A 16,163-nucleotide genomic window follows, 5' to 3' on the forward strand; every position below is an offset into this window, starting at 1 on the left:
CATCTTCTTTAATGATTTCTTTCTCATCGTTCTTGGTGGTTTTCTTTGGAGCTTTTCCACCTTCAATATGGCTCTAGAGTCTGCGGCCACATAATGCGGTTTTGGTGGTTCTTGACCACAAGAGGTAGTTTCCTCCTTTGAGGACGGTAGGTAGCACAAGAGGTTTCGAGTTTTCCATGGTTGTGTGCTATGGACCGTTGGGTAAACCTTTTAACTGGAGAATAAACTGTAAACAAAAGACTAGAGAAGAACAAGAGAGAATAGACTTTGAGAATAAAGAGAGAATCAAGAGAATAGAAGAGTCAAATTGTCAAGAACAACAACCTGGCTCTGATACCATGTTAGAATTGCAGAATAATAGAGAGTTACTTGATAGAAAAGATAGAATAAACCAACAAACTTCAATTAGATTATCTCAAATGTGTGTTACAAGAGTTGATATAGAAAGACAATAGGCATATAACCGTTAGTGCAGAATTAATAGAGATAGTGACATAAGAAGGTCTTCACAGGAAATCTCCTAGGATGAAAACGACCGGTGATCTTGGTTTGACTTCGCTGGGCTCGTCCACCAAGAGTCACATGTGACTTCTACCTCTTCTAGATTCTTCTTCTTATCAATCTCAATTCTCTTAAGGCCTCTGTTCCTCGTTCTGCAACTTGGACTACAGCCCACTTATCATTATTGATCAGACACTCGTACGGACGCTTGTGCGGACAGACTTGATCTCATGTCCTATCTCCCTTGATCAATAGTTTTTGCTTCTTCTTTGTTTTTGTTTTCCTTTATAGATCCATGTTTAATCTTGCTGTGTTTTCCATATTTGAAGCTCTTTCTTACATTTTTCCCAAAAAAGTAAAATTATTTTTATCTTCCCCGGGTTTGACACTACGATTTTGCAGAAGAAGGAAGCAGGGGATAAGGTTGAAGCTACGATGAGAAGGTAATCTCTTAGGCTAAGCTAAAGAAACAAGTAAAAAGATTTGGCGTATTTAGCTATTATTGGATTAGTTGGCTCAAAAAACCATTAGTTATAATAAGACGAACAATTAATGAACCATAATCTATAGTAAAAAGATGTCTTAGAATCTGAGAGAGATCACTTAGGTTCTAAGTTTGCTCAGAACAGCACATTCTAACACTTGTTCTGCGTATATGGTGGCATATATGTTACAGCTCTAGAGAGAAACAAGATGATGAAGCTCAAGCACCACCACAGGTATATATACATTTGCGGTCATGTATCTTAATTCTTGCATCTCATTGTATTTTTACAAATGCTTATGTTACTACAACCGCGATGGGAGATAGAATACGAGAAACGAAGAGCTGAATCCATGCAGAACGAGTTCGAGAGATTATGGCTGTTGAAGGAGTAATAAACTTCCCACTTTGTTTGCTCATGTTTTTTCCATTTTGGTTGCTCATGTTTTTTACACTTTGGTTGCTCATGCTTTTCCTTGAATTCTCACAGGAGAATGAGTGGAAGAGAGCTAGACAATATGACTTCCTACGATTTGTCTCTACTTATCAGTCAAATCTGCCAAGGATCGACAAGGATGTCATAACTTGTCAGATCTGATTTATTTATTTATAGTTTAGATTAATTTTGTTTTTTTATCCCTTGTGTCGGACTCGAGTTTCTTTACTTTGATCAAGTAAACAATGTTTTTCCTTCCAAAATTTTATTATATTAAGAGTATTGAATTAAAAGTATCGATACACGTTTAAATATCCGAGGAATGAAGTTGGATCCAAAATGTTTACGATGTTTTCTAACTGATTAAAAATCAATTATGTTTTATTTGTTTACTAATCTCACTCAGGTGGCGGGACTTTTCTCCCTTTACCACTGGACCAAAGCGACTTGGTTGACATAAGGAATTTAAACTTTAAACACATCAAATACTTTACTCATATGACAAGGATGATAATTTGATAATAAGCATAATTGCATCAGGCCTGGCTCATTATATTGGGTTGTGTGTGCAATATTTACAAAAGACGTTTTGTAATTTGTTTTGAAATTTGAGCTCTAGAATTGATTATCTTACTCAAATAGTATGGGCCAAGAACCGAGACTGCACATTATACTTGCTTTACGAACACCATTTCTATATGCTAAAATTGTTGGCAGGAACTAGATTTATGGTTTTACGGACTGAAAATGTTATTAACTACCACAATAACTCAAAATGACAAAACACATGTGAAATCTTGTGGCCTAAGCATCTCGAAATTTCTATGTTATTTCCCTGCTTTTGATTTCTTCAACCCCAACCTTAACTAATTCACATTCTCATTTATTTTTCTCTTCATATATAGATATAGTCCTCATGTAAAATAGTCCTAGCTAATTTTGCTGGAACGGTGAAACCACTCTCATATTCTTTTGGTAATATTTTTAGAAATTAGAAAGAAAATAAGAATAATTTAGAAGCTATATATAAAGTTTGTTCCACTAAAGAAAACCTCAAAAGTGTTAAATTGTCAGAGATAATTCATCTGTAACTTACTAACTTTAAAGTAACGGTGTATACTGAAGGTATAACACAAAACTGACGTACGTTACTAGAACTATGTTCGTGAATAGAAATAAAGATGAGATTCCTTAAAGCTAAGATAAAAAATCAACGGCCAAGGTGAAGCATATTTGCATAAGTCTATATACCTTCCATACTAATGCCATGCATGAAACTAGCTACCTGGTCCTGGACCCTCTACAATTCGAAACACACTGTACTAGGGAAAATCAGAATACAATTAGAAACAAAACTGATGGTTACAAGCTTTTTGTATACTTTTTGGGTGTACGTACGTAATGGAGAACACCACAAAGCACAAAGCATGCCTTGCACGTGTCAACAGCATCTGAACACGTTGCTGGATTCCCTTTTTATTTTTGTTCCTATGCATTATCAGTTTTGTATATAACAGTAAACTATTGCTTAGACAAATCAAAATTATTTTTTTAAAATCCTACTTTTGTGAAGTAACAATATCAAATCTAACACGTAAGCTCTATGCACAAGGTGGAGTGCAACAGTTCATATTTGTGGAGGGTATACGGTAAAGGTAGTGTGTGATTGCTGGATTCTCATTTTGTTCCTTGGCGATTGGGTTTGTATATAAAAGGTATTAAGACAAATTATATTTTCTTTGTTCTTTCTTTTATAAACTAGTTTTGGAAAGTAACAAAATCAATTGATTTTAGAATATTAATTTCTTGTCAAAGATTTAATATAAGTTTTATCACATATTTCACTTCTATAGAGAAAATTTTCAGGATCATGATGGCTTATAAGAACAAATCTTGAAGTGAAATGTTTGGGTATCTATTCTCTGGATTCACAACCCGTTGTTTGTGATTAGAGAGGAGATTTCCAAAGTGTTTTGGATAACTATAATCGTATAAAGATTTTTAGAAGCACTTTACATTAGGCTTTATGGTGGGATATGACATATCTATAGTCATATTCCGGAATCTGAACTAATATCACATAACTCATTTATGGTACTAAAATTTAGTGGACCACAGCTAGGAAAAAAGAGAAGTATTGGTGTGATAAATAAAGAAGCTCAGGAGTTCAGGAGAGTCAGGACTCTTTAACTCATTTAGCTAGCTGTTCTCTCTCTCTCTCCCTCTCTCTCTCTCTATAAATTAATTGATAAGTATATAAGTGTGAGGTAAGAAACTAGCTACAAGGAATTAAAAAAATGTTTGATAGAATATGTGAAATGTGGAGAGCAATGAGGAGTATAACGGCAATGGTGATGGTGCAGATAGCTACGGCAGGGCTAAACATATTGTTCAAGCTTGCCATGGAAGATGGTATGAACCCAAGTGTACTCGTGGCCTATCGTCTCTTATTCGCTACAATTTTCATGCTTCCTTTGTCCTTCATATTTCAAAGGTTGATTTTCTTGTATATGATATTATGGTTGTGTTTGTATGTTTTGATATTAATTAGATAATGTCTCATTTTTAAACTACATGTGATCGATTAGGAAGAGGAAGCCGGAGTTTACATGGCGTCTGATGTTACTAGCATTACTCTCAGGATTACTCGGGTACGTAGTCACTAATTGTCACAAACACATAAAAGAAAGAAGTTTTTTTCGTTTTTTTTTTTTTTTTGGTTCTCTTGTGTCCCAAAGGTATGTGTTCATGTGTCTTTGTGACTTTGTCAAATTAAAACCACACTATTTCAAACTGAAACTGAAAGCTGTTTCGTTTTTTTTTCTCTTGTGTCCCAAAGTTATTTATATGCTCATGTCTTTGTGACTTTGTCAAACTAAATCCATCTTCTTTCAGATGAAATTTTTCTTTTTAAAAAAAAATCTAGATGGTTTGAATGTTACAGAAGTTTGATGCAAGACTGTAAAATTCATATAATCCTAAATAAGTTCAATTCTCTATAGATTTTTCAAAAATACATATCCACTAGATAGCTAGTTAAGTCGTCGGGTACTTAGGGTGGTAGTGGTACTAAGTAGCTTCAACCATTTTAATTAATCAATATTATCAACCAGTGGTTTTACATTAAGATTCAACATGTTACCAAAAACATAGAGGACTATAACACTTAATTACTGAAACTAGTACGTAGATGATAATATTTGATTAAAAGAATATATATATATATATATATATATATATATATATGTATTGCAATTATAACACTTAATTAATGTGGTGATAATTGAACAGTGTGGTAATACCGAGTATCCTAACCATTGCGGGTCTGGCTCAAACGTCAGCAACATTCACCTCCGCTGCTGGCGTTCTCACTCCATTGATCACTTTCATCATCGCTGCACTTCTTAGGCAAGTGACACACGTCTAATCAATTTGATTAATTAAGAGTTTAAGACCTTTTAATTAATATATATATATATATATATACCATTATTATTATTTTTTTGGTCGGAATATTTATACCATTATTAAACAAAAGATATATAATCCATTTTCCATATAAAGGATGGAGAGTGTACGGGTTGGGTCCAGCGTAGGGTTGGCTAAGGTGTTTGGAACATTGCTTGGTGTTGGTGGAGCTCTTGTTTTTATATTCTACAGAGGAAAAGAGATTCATCTATGGTCAACTCACGTTAACCTAGTGAGCCAATCACGTGATGCTACCACTCACCATATCTCTATCTTTGGGGCTCTTTTAGTTTTTGGCGGTAACATTTCCATTGCACTTTGGTTTTTATTGCAGGCAAGTTTTATCCTTTTCAACTTTCTTCTCCATGTATATTTTCATGTGTGTTTGTTTACTAAAGGCATATGTAACTCTTTTTTTGGTTTACAGGTTAAGATAGGCAAAATATTCGGAGGGGCTTATTGGAACGCGACACTAATGAACATGATGGGAAGCATAGTGGCTATGCTTGTCGCTTTTTGCTGGAAACACGATTTAAATGAATGGAGATTAGGATGGAATATTAGACTCTTAACTGTTGCGTATGCGGTAATTATATCAATCCATCCAAATCTTTAAGGGACTTGTTTGGTATATATGTATAGAAAATTCATACGAGACTAAAGAGAAGATTCATTTAAGGTGGCATTGAAAATTTGAAATATATAATTTATCTTGTCCATTGCAGGCAATTGTGATTTCCGGGATGGCGGTAGCTGTTAACGCATGGTGCGTCGAGTCTAGAGGGCCCCTATTTGTATCGGTATTTAGCCCTGTAGGACTAGTGATCGTAGCCCTTGTTGGATCATTTTTGCTAGATGAGACACTTCATCTTGGGAGGTACAAAACTCATGTATATTGTATTGTTTTTGTGGAGATGGAATTGATGTACGTATTTGTAGATAATATGGTTTATTTTTTTACTGGGCAACATTACAGCATCATTGGTACAGTGATTATCGTGGGAGGATTATATCTTGTGCTATGGGGTAAAAACAAGGAAATGAAGAGTGTCCTTACGGTCACCTCATCGGATCATATTGAAACAAATAAGACTAGCAAAGACATCACCCTCAACAATCTTCCTACATTAAGTAGAAATGTACCTTGAATCCTCTTACAAATCGACCATCGATCATATATAATGCTCGTTATATATTGAACAAGTGAGTGTTAACAGTATTCTTCTAACGACGATTTCTTAAAACCTTGTATGCCTTTGTTCTATACCACATTAAAAAAAAAACTCCATATTTTCAGATGTTTGATTATTTTCGAAAATAAGACAAAATTGTAAAATCTTTATTGGTTCTATTTAATTTCTGTTTTGAGGCATAAAAGATCTGTCATATTGCATGCTCATTTCACAGTGCCATCTCATTCACATATTATTTCATAACTTGTGAGCATAATATTTATCAAACTATTTTGATATGAACAAAGAATCTAATTTAAATTAGGAATGTAAACACACCATAGAGAAATTAGAAGAGAGATATGAGATGAAGAATCCACAAGAACAAATGGACAAGAAAAAAAGCATTTTTTGACTTAGTTTGCAAATTATATAAACCACACAGAAAAAAAGAAAAGATTTATACTTACAACGCAGCTAAAACAACTTAAACCGGGCAATGTGATTCAATGTATAAATAAATAGTCGTTAAAGCGAGAATAAAATCAGCAAATAAGACCTTAACGCTATACGAGTGTGAGAGAGGATCAAGTTTGAAGATAGAACCAGACAACTCGAACTCTCCCAAATCTCCCACCCCTTGGGTCCCTCACGTGTCACTAGGGAAATCTCGGCACACCAAAGCTCCAAATTCTCAGGACCTTCAGACTGCGCGTTCCACAAGATGACAATATTGTTAGCATAGTTGCAGCAGAGTCTGTTGATATCAAATCCCCACTGGTTTGAGTGTTGCAAGTCTTCCAAACCCTTCACTTCCTTCCAGTCCAACTCATTTGGCAAACACCATAGTATTCTCCCGCGGGTACCACGATAGAATAAGAATTCCCCAATGTCACACCAATCTTTTATATGTTCCGGGTTAAAATGTATTTTTCCGCTTCTTACAAATCTACATTTACTCGGAGAAAAGGAAAATTTTTGACCATCTTCATCCACCACGTAAAACTCCTTGTCATCATCATCTTGTATCAACAACACATTTTGTTGGATATTGAGGGGAAACGTGGGCGTAATCGTATACCTCTGCCCAGTTTGAGGAATCAGTGTCATCCTCGCAGCCTCCAAACACATATAACTTCCCGTCTATCAGGTTTGCCGATGTGGAAGCACGAGCCATCTTCATGGTGATAATATTATTAATAGCTCAACAAATATGATCAAAGATAGAAATAATAAACGATACAGCGTTCATAGAAAACGCAGCAACGTAGAATTGATAAACGATACAACGTTCATAGAAAGCGCAACAACGTCATCTCACCAGCAATAATCTCGGAGAGAGAAACCGGCTAACGATGAGGAGTAGAGTTCTTAAGAGGTTTACAAATCCAGATTATTGCTAAGGAAAGAAGATGAGCTAAACAAGTGCTCTTATACTACTAGTACCGTTAACAGTGTTAACGTTTATTAAACTATCGTCACGTTGACATTGTTCAACCGACATTCCCAGCTCCCAGCTCATCAATACAGCTCACTACTCACACATGACTCTCTTCTTCTTATCCTCTTCACCGTGCCATGTGCCAGCTCCCAAATGATATATCAAAGCTCTCATGTTCGAAGAACCTTGACCACAAGGTTCAAAAGCAGGAAAATTCCTCTTCAAGTCAAAGAGATACTCCCACGTTGCATTTGCTTCAGTCTCGTTGGTCCACTGAACAGCCATCATTGTCGCTGCGCGTCCCTGCCTCTTTACCATTTTACGATCCAAGATAGCCACAGGTTCCTTGATGAGAACATCCACAACCACAGATGGTAGCTGAGTCGAAGTGAGCACATTACCTACTATTGCTTTAAGTTGAGAGACGTGGAACACCCTGTGTATAAGTGAACCCTCCAAAAGCAGTAGCTTGTAAGCGACCTTACCACAACGATCAACTACCTTGTAGGAACCAAAATACTTTGGAGAAAACTTCTGATTAGAGCAAACCACCACCGAACCTTGACGATAAGGCTCCAACTTGACAAAGACGGAATCATCCACAGCGAACTCCCGTTCTGTGCGATGAGAGTCAGCAAACTGCTTCATCCGATGCTGAGCCCTTAAGAGATGAAATTTCAAAATCATGAGCATATGTTCACGTTCTTGCAAACTCCTCGCCACCACCGCCACTTTAGATTCACCAGGTAAATAAGGTAGGTGTAGTGGAGGTGCTAAAATTCAAACGGACTAAGTTGTGTTGCAGTGTAAAAATTAGTATTATATCGAAATTCGGCAAGAGGCAACCATTGGCTCCATAAGTGAGGACGATCACTGCACATACAGCGGAGATAAGTCTCCAAACAATGATTTACTACCTCCATCTGTCCATCACTCTGAGGGTGATAAGCACTGGAGAAGTGCAGATCAACACCCTGTAAAGAAAACAGTTCTCGTCAAAATGTATTGAGGAACACTGTGTCACAGTCACTCACAATAGAACGGGGGCACCCATAAGGCCATGAAATGGGCCGCTTTCGTCAATCTGTCCACCACCACAAAAATGATTGTTTTACCTGCAGATTCTAGGAGACCATCGATGAAGTCCATAGACAAATCAGACCAGATTGCTTCAGGGATAGCTAACAGTTGTAGTAAACCAGGATAAGCTGCATTATCATATATTTTCACTGTTGATAGATGGTACAACTGCAAATATAAGTTTGAATATCTACCGCCATTCCTCGCCAGTAAAACAAGCCTTTAACCTTTTGATACGTTGCATCTCTACCAGAATGCCCTCCCATACCAGAACAGTGCATCCATTGTAAGATAGAGTTCCGGAGTTGAGGATCATTAGGTACCACAATCTTACTCTTCCTCCGCAACACCAACTGTACCTAGGAGTAATGCTTCTTAGCGCTTGGATTTGAAGAGAGCTCAGCAATGAGTTGTTTTAACTCCGCATTCGTTTCATAATGAGCCTGAATATCCTTCAGTAAATCACATTCTAACACGGACATGTCCATATGGAGTACCTCTGCTCCATCCACTATAGACAATGCATTTGCAGCCACATTATCCTTACCCTGCCGATATTGTATTTCGTAGTTGAACTCCAACAACTTGGGAAGCCATTACTGTTGAATTGGCGTGTTCAATCGCTGTTTCAGTAGATACTTAAGGCTGCGTTGATCCGTTTTGATGATAAAGTGATTGGGGAGTAAGTAATGGCGCCACTTCTGGACAGCAAAAACCACCTCTAAGAGCTCCTTCTCGTAAAAGGATAGGTTCAACTGTTTACCCTTCAAGTGAAGACTAATAAAGGCTAAAGGATGTCCTTCCTGCATTAGCACGACTCTTATCCCCTTAGTACTCGCGTCCGTTTCAACCAAAAAGGGTTTGTCAAATACTGGTAAAGCTAAAACAGGAGCCTGACTCAATGCTTGCTTTAGTCTTGTAAAAGCCTCCAAAGCGTCTGGTGACCACACAAAAGAGTCTTTTTTAGTTAGCAGAGTCAAAGGTCGAGCAATTGTGCCAAAAATTTTGACAAAACACTGGTAGTACCCTGCTAGATCCAAGAATCCACGTAACTGCTTCAAGTTAATAGGTACTGGCCATTCTGCAACAGCGTTGACCTTGGTAGGGTCCGTAGACACTCCACCAACATTAATAAAATATCCCAAATACTCAACTTTAGCTGTTAAGGACCAAATTGTACATAGAAATTTGAGAATAGATAAAAAAAAGCCTTAAAACTCTTATATAATGAAAATGAGAGAGTATTAAAATGAAAACATATTCTTAATATTAAAATATTATAAGATAAATTTTAAAAACATGTATATTACTACTTAACTATTCTTAATATTTTTATTTTATTTTTATCCGCGTAATAACACGGCCTTGTCTAGTAAAATATAATCGGCCACAACCTATTTTCTCAATAAAAAAAGTAGGATAATATGATCTAAAACTAAATTATTGAGCTTAACAAAAAAAAAAACTAAACTATTGAGCTAAACATTAGATAGTAATCATAGTATATAATAATATGAAATATACTAATTTGTAGCTTACTTTGGGAGAACATGAAATTATATCAGGTTCGTCGATACATGCGCATGTTCTTAACTTCTTTTAGGGCATCTCCAACACACCTCTATATTTGCTTTTTAACTCTATTTAAGAGTAAATTCTACTCCAACCCATCTCTATTTCTACCTCTATAATAGAGATCTCTATTTTTTCCTCTATATATAGAGGAACTCTATTTTTTCCTCTATAATAGAGTTAAACTTTTTTATTTATAAAATGGTCCTTGAACTTTTAACACTTTTATATTTATGATCAAAATAAATAAATTATATATTTAATGGTCCTTAAACTTTTAACACTTTTATTATTTTATATGATGCAATGTATTTCTTTTAATAAATGTGATATTTAAATAATATTTATGAATGTTAACAATTTAAATAATATCATAATTTTATGAAAGTTTCACAAATACTAAAATAAATGGGTTAGTTTGCAATGTATTTCTTTTAATAAATGTGATATTTAAATAATATTTATGAATGTTAAAATTTTTAATAATATCATAATTTTATGAAAGTTTCACAAATACTAAAATAAATGGGTTAGTTTGCAACTTTTATAAGTAAAAAGTATTAATAATAAAGTAAAAAAGGAATCTCTACAGAATATTCTTTTTTAGAGGAAAAAATAGAGGTATCCATTGGAGCAAAAGTCACCTCTATTATAGAGTTCCTCTATTTTAGAGGTAAAAATAGGGAAAACCATTGGAGATGGTCTTAGACTTACTAATACGACATCATATGTAGACTGTGTAGTTTTAGTACCAAATAAATCCTACATTGACTTTTTTTTCTAGTTTTGTTTTCCGATTTAATTACATATTACTAGAAGATATCTTTTGCTATACAGCATAGATCAAAGTTTTTTCCAAAAATTATTATTATATTTCTTTCAAAATGTTATTTTGTATGAAATAGTATTTATTTTTAATATTACAATTGTTTGGTAAATTTACATATATTTTTTTGAATATTAATTATTTTAGAGTATTATAATATTTAAATTTGTTTGATGTATATTACAGTTTTATATTGTTGGTTTGTTGTACCTGCATAATAATTCTGCAAAATATTTTAAAGTAGTAATTATAATACTGTAATTGTGAGCAAATAAAATTTATTAATTTATTAACAACATAAATTTAGTTTTACTAGAACATTAAAACACACATTTCTTTTTTTTTTATATTGAGTAATATATCTTCTTTTTAAAAAATTCAAATTACAACATATACAGAAAATATACATATTTCTTAATCATAAGTATTATATAACAATTCAAAACAATTTGTAAATAAAATAAAATAAAGATGATAGAAGAATCATAATTTAAAATCTTAACAAAATCTTCCAAATATAATTATTAAAAATAATTATATTGTATACTTATATATAAAATCTTGATTTTTAAAATTCTGATTAGTTTATATTTTTAAAATTAATTAGTAAATTTTGTCCATAATTAATTAGAGAAAGAAAATATTTTTTTTTGAAACTTATAATTATTTAAAATATTTTTTTAGTCTAATATTAAAATTACATTTTTACCTTTATTGAAAAATTAAATACTTACCTCATACCAATGACATGGTAATGTAAAATTTTTTACATAGTTTTATATTTGTACTTCTTTATGATAATGGGTCATAAAAGTATAGCTGGCCTTTATTGAGAGGCCCAAACAAACGTGAACATTGAAATCCAACGGTCAAGATTTCGTTCTCGGTGGAAAAGTTATAAGATAATCTTAGCCGTCGAAAGCTTCTCTTTTTTTGTGAGGGTTTGTTTTGTCGTCGTCTACGCAGTCTCCACACAAACTCTTCCCACTTCTGTTTCATAGTTTCCCTTTCCCCTGTTTGGGTTTTTACGGCGGCTCTAAACCTGTTTTCACAGGTTTTTTTTTTGTTCTTTCTTATTATAAGCCTTCTGGATCTCTGTATGATGTGTTTGGCTCTTGGACAATTCTGAATACCATATGCTCCAAATTGTGATTTCAGAATTCTCTGTTTTTTTTTGTACCTTAAGATTGAAACTATTGTCAATTGTGTTATGTTTTGGAAACTTATGGTGTATTATAATTGTAAATTTTGACAGTATTTGTTCTGTCTAGTCTATGATAAAGTCAAATACATGTTACATCTGTGCCAAAATGCACTTTGAGCTTAGAAAGCTTAGACAGTTGAGTAAAAGGACAAAAGTGGAGTTGCTTAGCATAGCATATTACATCCGATGGAAGTTATTGGACCATAGAGTTAGATATGGTGTTTGGGGAGGACCAGAAGTTGCGTTTGCAGGAGCAGAAACCTTGTCCAGAGCAAGGAGTTTTCGACGGAGCAGAAGATGAACACCCCTTACAATATGAGCTTCTGATTAGAGAGTAGAGCCATGCAGTCTTGCATTACGTTCCTTCCAAATGTTGTAAATGAGAGCTGAAACACTAGCTTGATAATAATTACATTAGTCCTCCTACTTGTGGTAGGATTCTTAATCCAAGTAATCAAGCTAGTAAAAGTTTGGAGTCAGGTTGGAGAACAAATTAGGCAAAGAAATCTGACCAGAGGATGTTGGAGAAGTTGCACTGGAAAAATAAATGATCCCTTGATTCAGTTCAAGAGAAACAGAAGAGCCAATTGGCTGGAACTGGCATGTTCATCATAATATTGATTAAGCTGCTATTAGAGAACAAAAAAAAGCAATTACATAATTTTATGTAACTTATGTCATATTATCATGTTAATTTTGAAATTAATTTTTGTTTTTTTGGTGGAATTGAAATTAATATTTCTTGATAAATCTTTTCATTAATTATTTACGTATTTTGAATGGTTCGAAAACAAAATAGGGACGTAACTCAATTTTGTCATCTATATTCGTATTATTTTTAAAAATTCTTAACCTACATGCCTTTCTTGGAAATTGATTCTCCAAGCATCCTTTGCAATCGCTGATTCGTACAAGAAAAATCACCAAAGATTCTCGAGTTGACATAGCAGAGACCATACGACACCGTCCTAGACACAGAAAATGAGAAAAGAATAACTCATTCACTCGTATAGGCTTCGTGTTGCCTCTTTTTAAAAACATGTACACGTATTTAAGCATAAATGCATATATTTTAGATTCTACCAACAAAAAAAAAAAAGATTGGAAATATGACATCTGCGTATCGTCCAAGAGTTATTGTTAATGGAACAAGAAGAACAAGAACGTTCCATTACTTCTATTGTCGTCATTGTAGCCGTACCATTAGGCTGACTAGCTATGGTCTATATGGTCCCTTATGTCCTTTCTGTTCTAGAGAGATCAATCTTCATGATGAGCTTGACATTATGAGGCCAAGTCGACCTTATTGGGATAGCGATACCGACTGGATCACGTTTCATCTTGTCAACCAACCGAGAAGTAACCGGTTCAATCATGATGATCTAGTTTACAATACCGACGAGGAATTCGCTGATGTGATGCCTAGCGTACAGATCGGTCCACCACCTGCCTCGCAATCCGCCATCCAGGCTGTGAAAACGGTGATAATCACGGAAGAGGATTTAGCGAAAGAGAAGGTTTGTGCGATATGCAAGGAGGAGTTTGAAGTTGGAGAGGAAGGGAAAGAATTGAAATGCGTGCATTTGTACCATGCAAGTTGCATTGTGTCTTGGTTGAACATTCACAACACTTGTCCCATTTGTCGCTTTGAGGTTAACTTAGGTGTTTCCGAAAGTAACCTAGAAGAAGGAGGGTTGTCTCACCACGTTAACTATGATCGAACAAATCGGTTTAGGACTCGAGTATGTTCTTTGTGGCCTCTCCGAATGATGATTGATTGGGTACATAATCTCATAGGTGAGATTCCAACTCCCAATATAACTTTTATGGCTTTCCTATTATGCTTTTACGTTTTTTAACTATGATATTTTTAATTAACAATTAAGAATATATATTATAATTTCGCAGATATAAGAATAACAAACTCTTGACAAAATAAAAGTTAAAGAATTGCAAACAAGAATGTAGGAAACTAGGAAAATTGACTACATATTAAGTTAATAATGAAAGAGAGGGAAGAGAAAACTATATAAAGAGGCAAAGAGGGTAAAAGGCTAGAAGCGGCGTTTATGGAACATTTTATGAAACAAAACTTTGGCATTAGCAAGACTATATATGCATAATGCATTAATAATTATCTTTTATTCATTTGTAAGTTGTAACAACATGTAGTAAATAAAAAAATCTTGGTACGTAATAAGCTCATGTTCTCTACTAGCTAGGGTCCCATGATCCCTCAATCGTCTGAAATCGCATTGTCTCCCTCCCTTTGTTTGATTGTTTCTTTCTCTCTCGAAGACAGTTTAGTTGGTACGGTTTCAATACCCTCACCACCAACCCTTCTTAATTGCAGATTATCTTTTTTCGTCTGATTTTGTAAAACCGGGTTAGTGACTTTTCGGTTTGACTTTCCATGGACTTCTCTACTCTTGGTGTACCTTCTTTTATTCTCATGCATTCTATAGAAAAACTCTTATCAAGAGAAAGCTTGGTGATAGAATTTTAATTAGGTGGGTGATCTGATTAGAATAGTCGTTAGAATAAGATAAAAGTGACAATGAATACCAACAAGTCAACACACTCTCGAAACCCATAACAAAATTAACTCAAGCTATCGTATATTCGTATCTAATCAAATTATCAACATGACAACATCCAATCATCCATCACCCAAGTTGTATTATAATACTAATTTTCATACTTATAAATACATGCCAAACACAACAAATATAATCAACCCTTCAAAAATAAAAAATGGTATATGAAAACTGCACTTTTGTTTTCCAAGGTCTTCATGGCATCATTATCATCTCTTTCCCACGCACTTTTACTTAACGGCCTCCTAATTAAACGCCGTGCAAGTAACTGGTCTCTTGCATTGTTCCCTTAACGGAAACTTAAACGCCTCTCCACTCATTGGCGCTACCGTTCACTTGGTATGCGACGGCTCAAGCACTGACCTAGCCCAAACTGTCACAGATCAATCTGGAACATTCAACATCATGCTCAGACTCCTAAGCGTAACTAACTTTGACCTACACAGATGCTCCATTAGGGTTAACCTTCCGGTGGCCTCTTGTTCTGTCTTCCCGTCCACTGGTTTCCTCTCAGGCTCACTGGGCTTCCAATCAACTCTAGGAAATGTGGCCTGTCTGGTTTTTACCGGACCCATACGGCCATACGTAAAAACCTTTGATTGTCCATTGACACGTACCGTACGCGCTCGTTTGTGCTTTAAGGAAAAAAAAAAATTACTGCAACTTGCTGCATATAAGTTGTAGTCTGTCGTTGTTTGTCATAAAGAATAATAAGCGAATAAGCGATGCATATGCACCAGCCAAGACACCATATGTTGAGCTTTCTTTTGTAACTTCTTTTATTAGTTTTATCATCAAAAATAAATTTGTATTGTGGCCTTGTGGGTACCCAACCGAATAGATTTTGTTAATTCAGTATTTAAAAAAAAAAAAAATTGATGTGTCTAGTTAAACTTTTATTTCTTTTTTAAAAATATAAAAATAAATAAATTTAAGATCAGATAAATGTTCAAGATATGAATTAATTAGCCAATTAAAATCTCTTAATTATAAAACAAAAAAAGGAGATTATTCTTTGCACTTTTATATTCCACAGTGTACTTTTTATAATAGACTTTGATGTCAAACAACATGAAGAAGAAAGAAAAAAACACAACAAGATCATGGCTTCTATTTTTGGAGAAGATGCACTAGAGGGAAGCTTTGAACTATACTTTGTTATAGCTATTCTTAACACAATAAGTGCATGTTATAAACGTGTCAAGAGTGTGATCCTAATGCTACTGAAGAATGATTTTGGTCATCATGATTGTTATGTTTGTATTTTTATGTTTTAATGATGCAAATATATAAATATGGAAACGGATGACCCTAGGACGATCTGAGGGCTTAACTTCAAGATTTTTCAAAGCTATATGTAGCACTGTAAGCAAATACTTGAG

At 34.5% G+C, this 16,163-nt stretch overlaps 2 protein-coding genes and 1 pseudogene across 8 annotated transcripts; 2 read left to right on the forward strand and 1 right to left on the reverse strand.

The window, feature by feature from the left end:
• Positions 1-2,960: 2,960 nt before the first annotated feature.
• LOC104787846 (WAT1-related protein At1g68170-like) lies at positions 2,961-6,266 on the forward strand. 7 transcript variants are annotated; one of them, XM_010513498.3, is made up of 8 exons: positions 2,961-3,136; positions 3,785-3,915; positions 4,010-4,072; positions 4,713-4,829; positions 4,986-5,223; positions 5,317-5,475; positions 5,615-5,766; positions 5,866-6,266. In XM_010513498.3, the coding sequence occupies exons 2-8, from the start codon at positions 3,824-3,826 to the stop codon at positions 6,035-6,037; spliced, it is 993 nt and encodes a 330-aa protein (XP_010511800.2). In that variant the 5' UTR covers positions 2,961-3,136; positions 3,785-3,823; the 3' UTR covers positions 6,038-6,266. The 7 variants fall into 7 exon arrangements, with proteins under 7 accessions (XP_010511800.2, XP_087307248.1, XP_087307247.1 ...); XM_087451122.1 differs by having other exon boundaries at positions 3,785-3,833; XM_087451121.1 differs by having other exon boundaries at positions 2,961-3,076.
• A 282-nt stretch (positions 6,267-6,548) lies between these two features.
• Positions 6,549-7,244, reverse strand: LOC147944789 (F-box/kelch-repeat protein At4g39753-like; annotated as a pseudogene).
• Positions 7,245-13,247: 6,003 nt separating this feature from the next.
• Positions 13,248-14,381, forward strand: LOC104787847 (uncharacterized). The gene is made up of 2 exons (XM_010513500.2): positions 13,248-13,981; positions 14,093-14,381. Exons 1-2 carry the CDS (start codon positions 13,294-13,296, stop codon positions 14,113-14,115), a joined length of 711 nt encoding a protein of 236 aa, XP_010511802.1. The 5' UTR covers positions 13,248-13,293; the 3' UTR covers positions 14,116-14,381.
• The last annotated feature ends 1,782 nt before the right edge of the window (positions 14,382-16,163 follow it).

This window comes from Camelina sativa, chromosome 5 (assembly GCF_030686135.1).
Source record: "Camelina sativa cultivar CO46 ecotype springtype chromosome 5, ASM3068613v1".
In the NCBI taxonomy this organism is placed as follows: domain Eukaryota; kingdom Viridiplantae; phylum Streptophyta; class Magnoliopsida; order Brassicales; family Brassicaceae; genus Camelina; species Camelina sativa.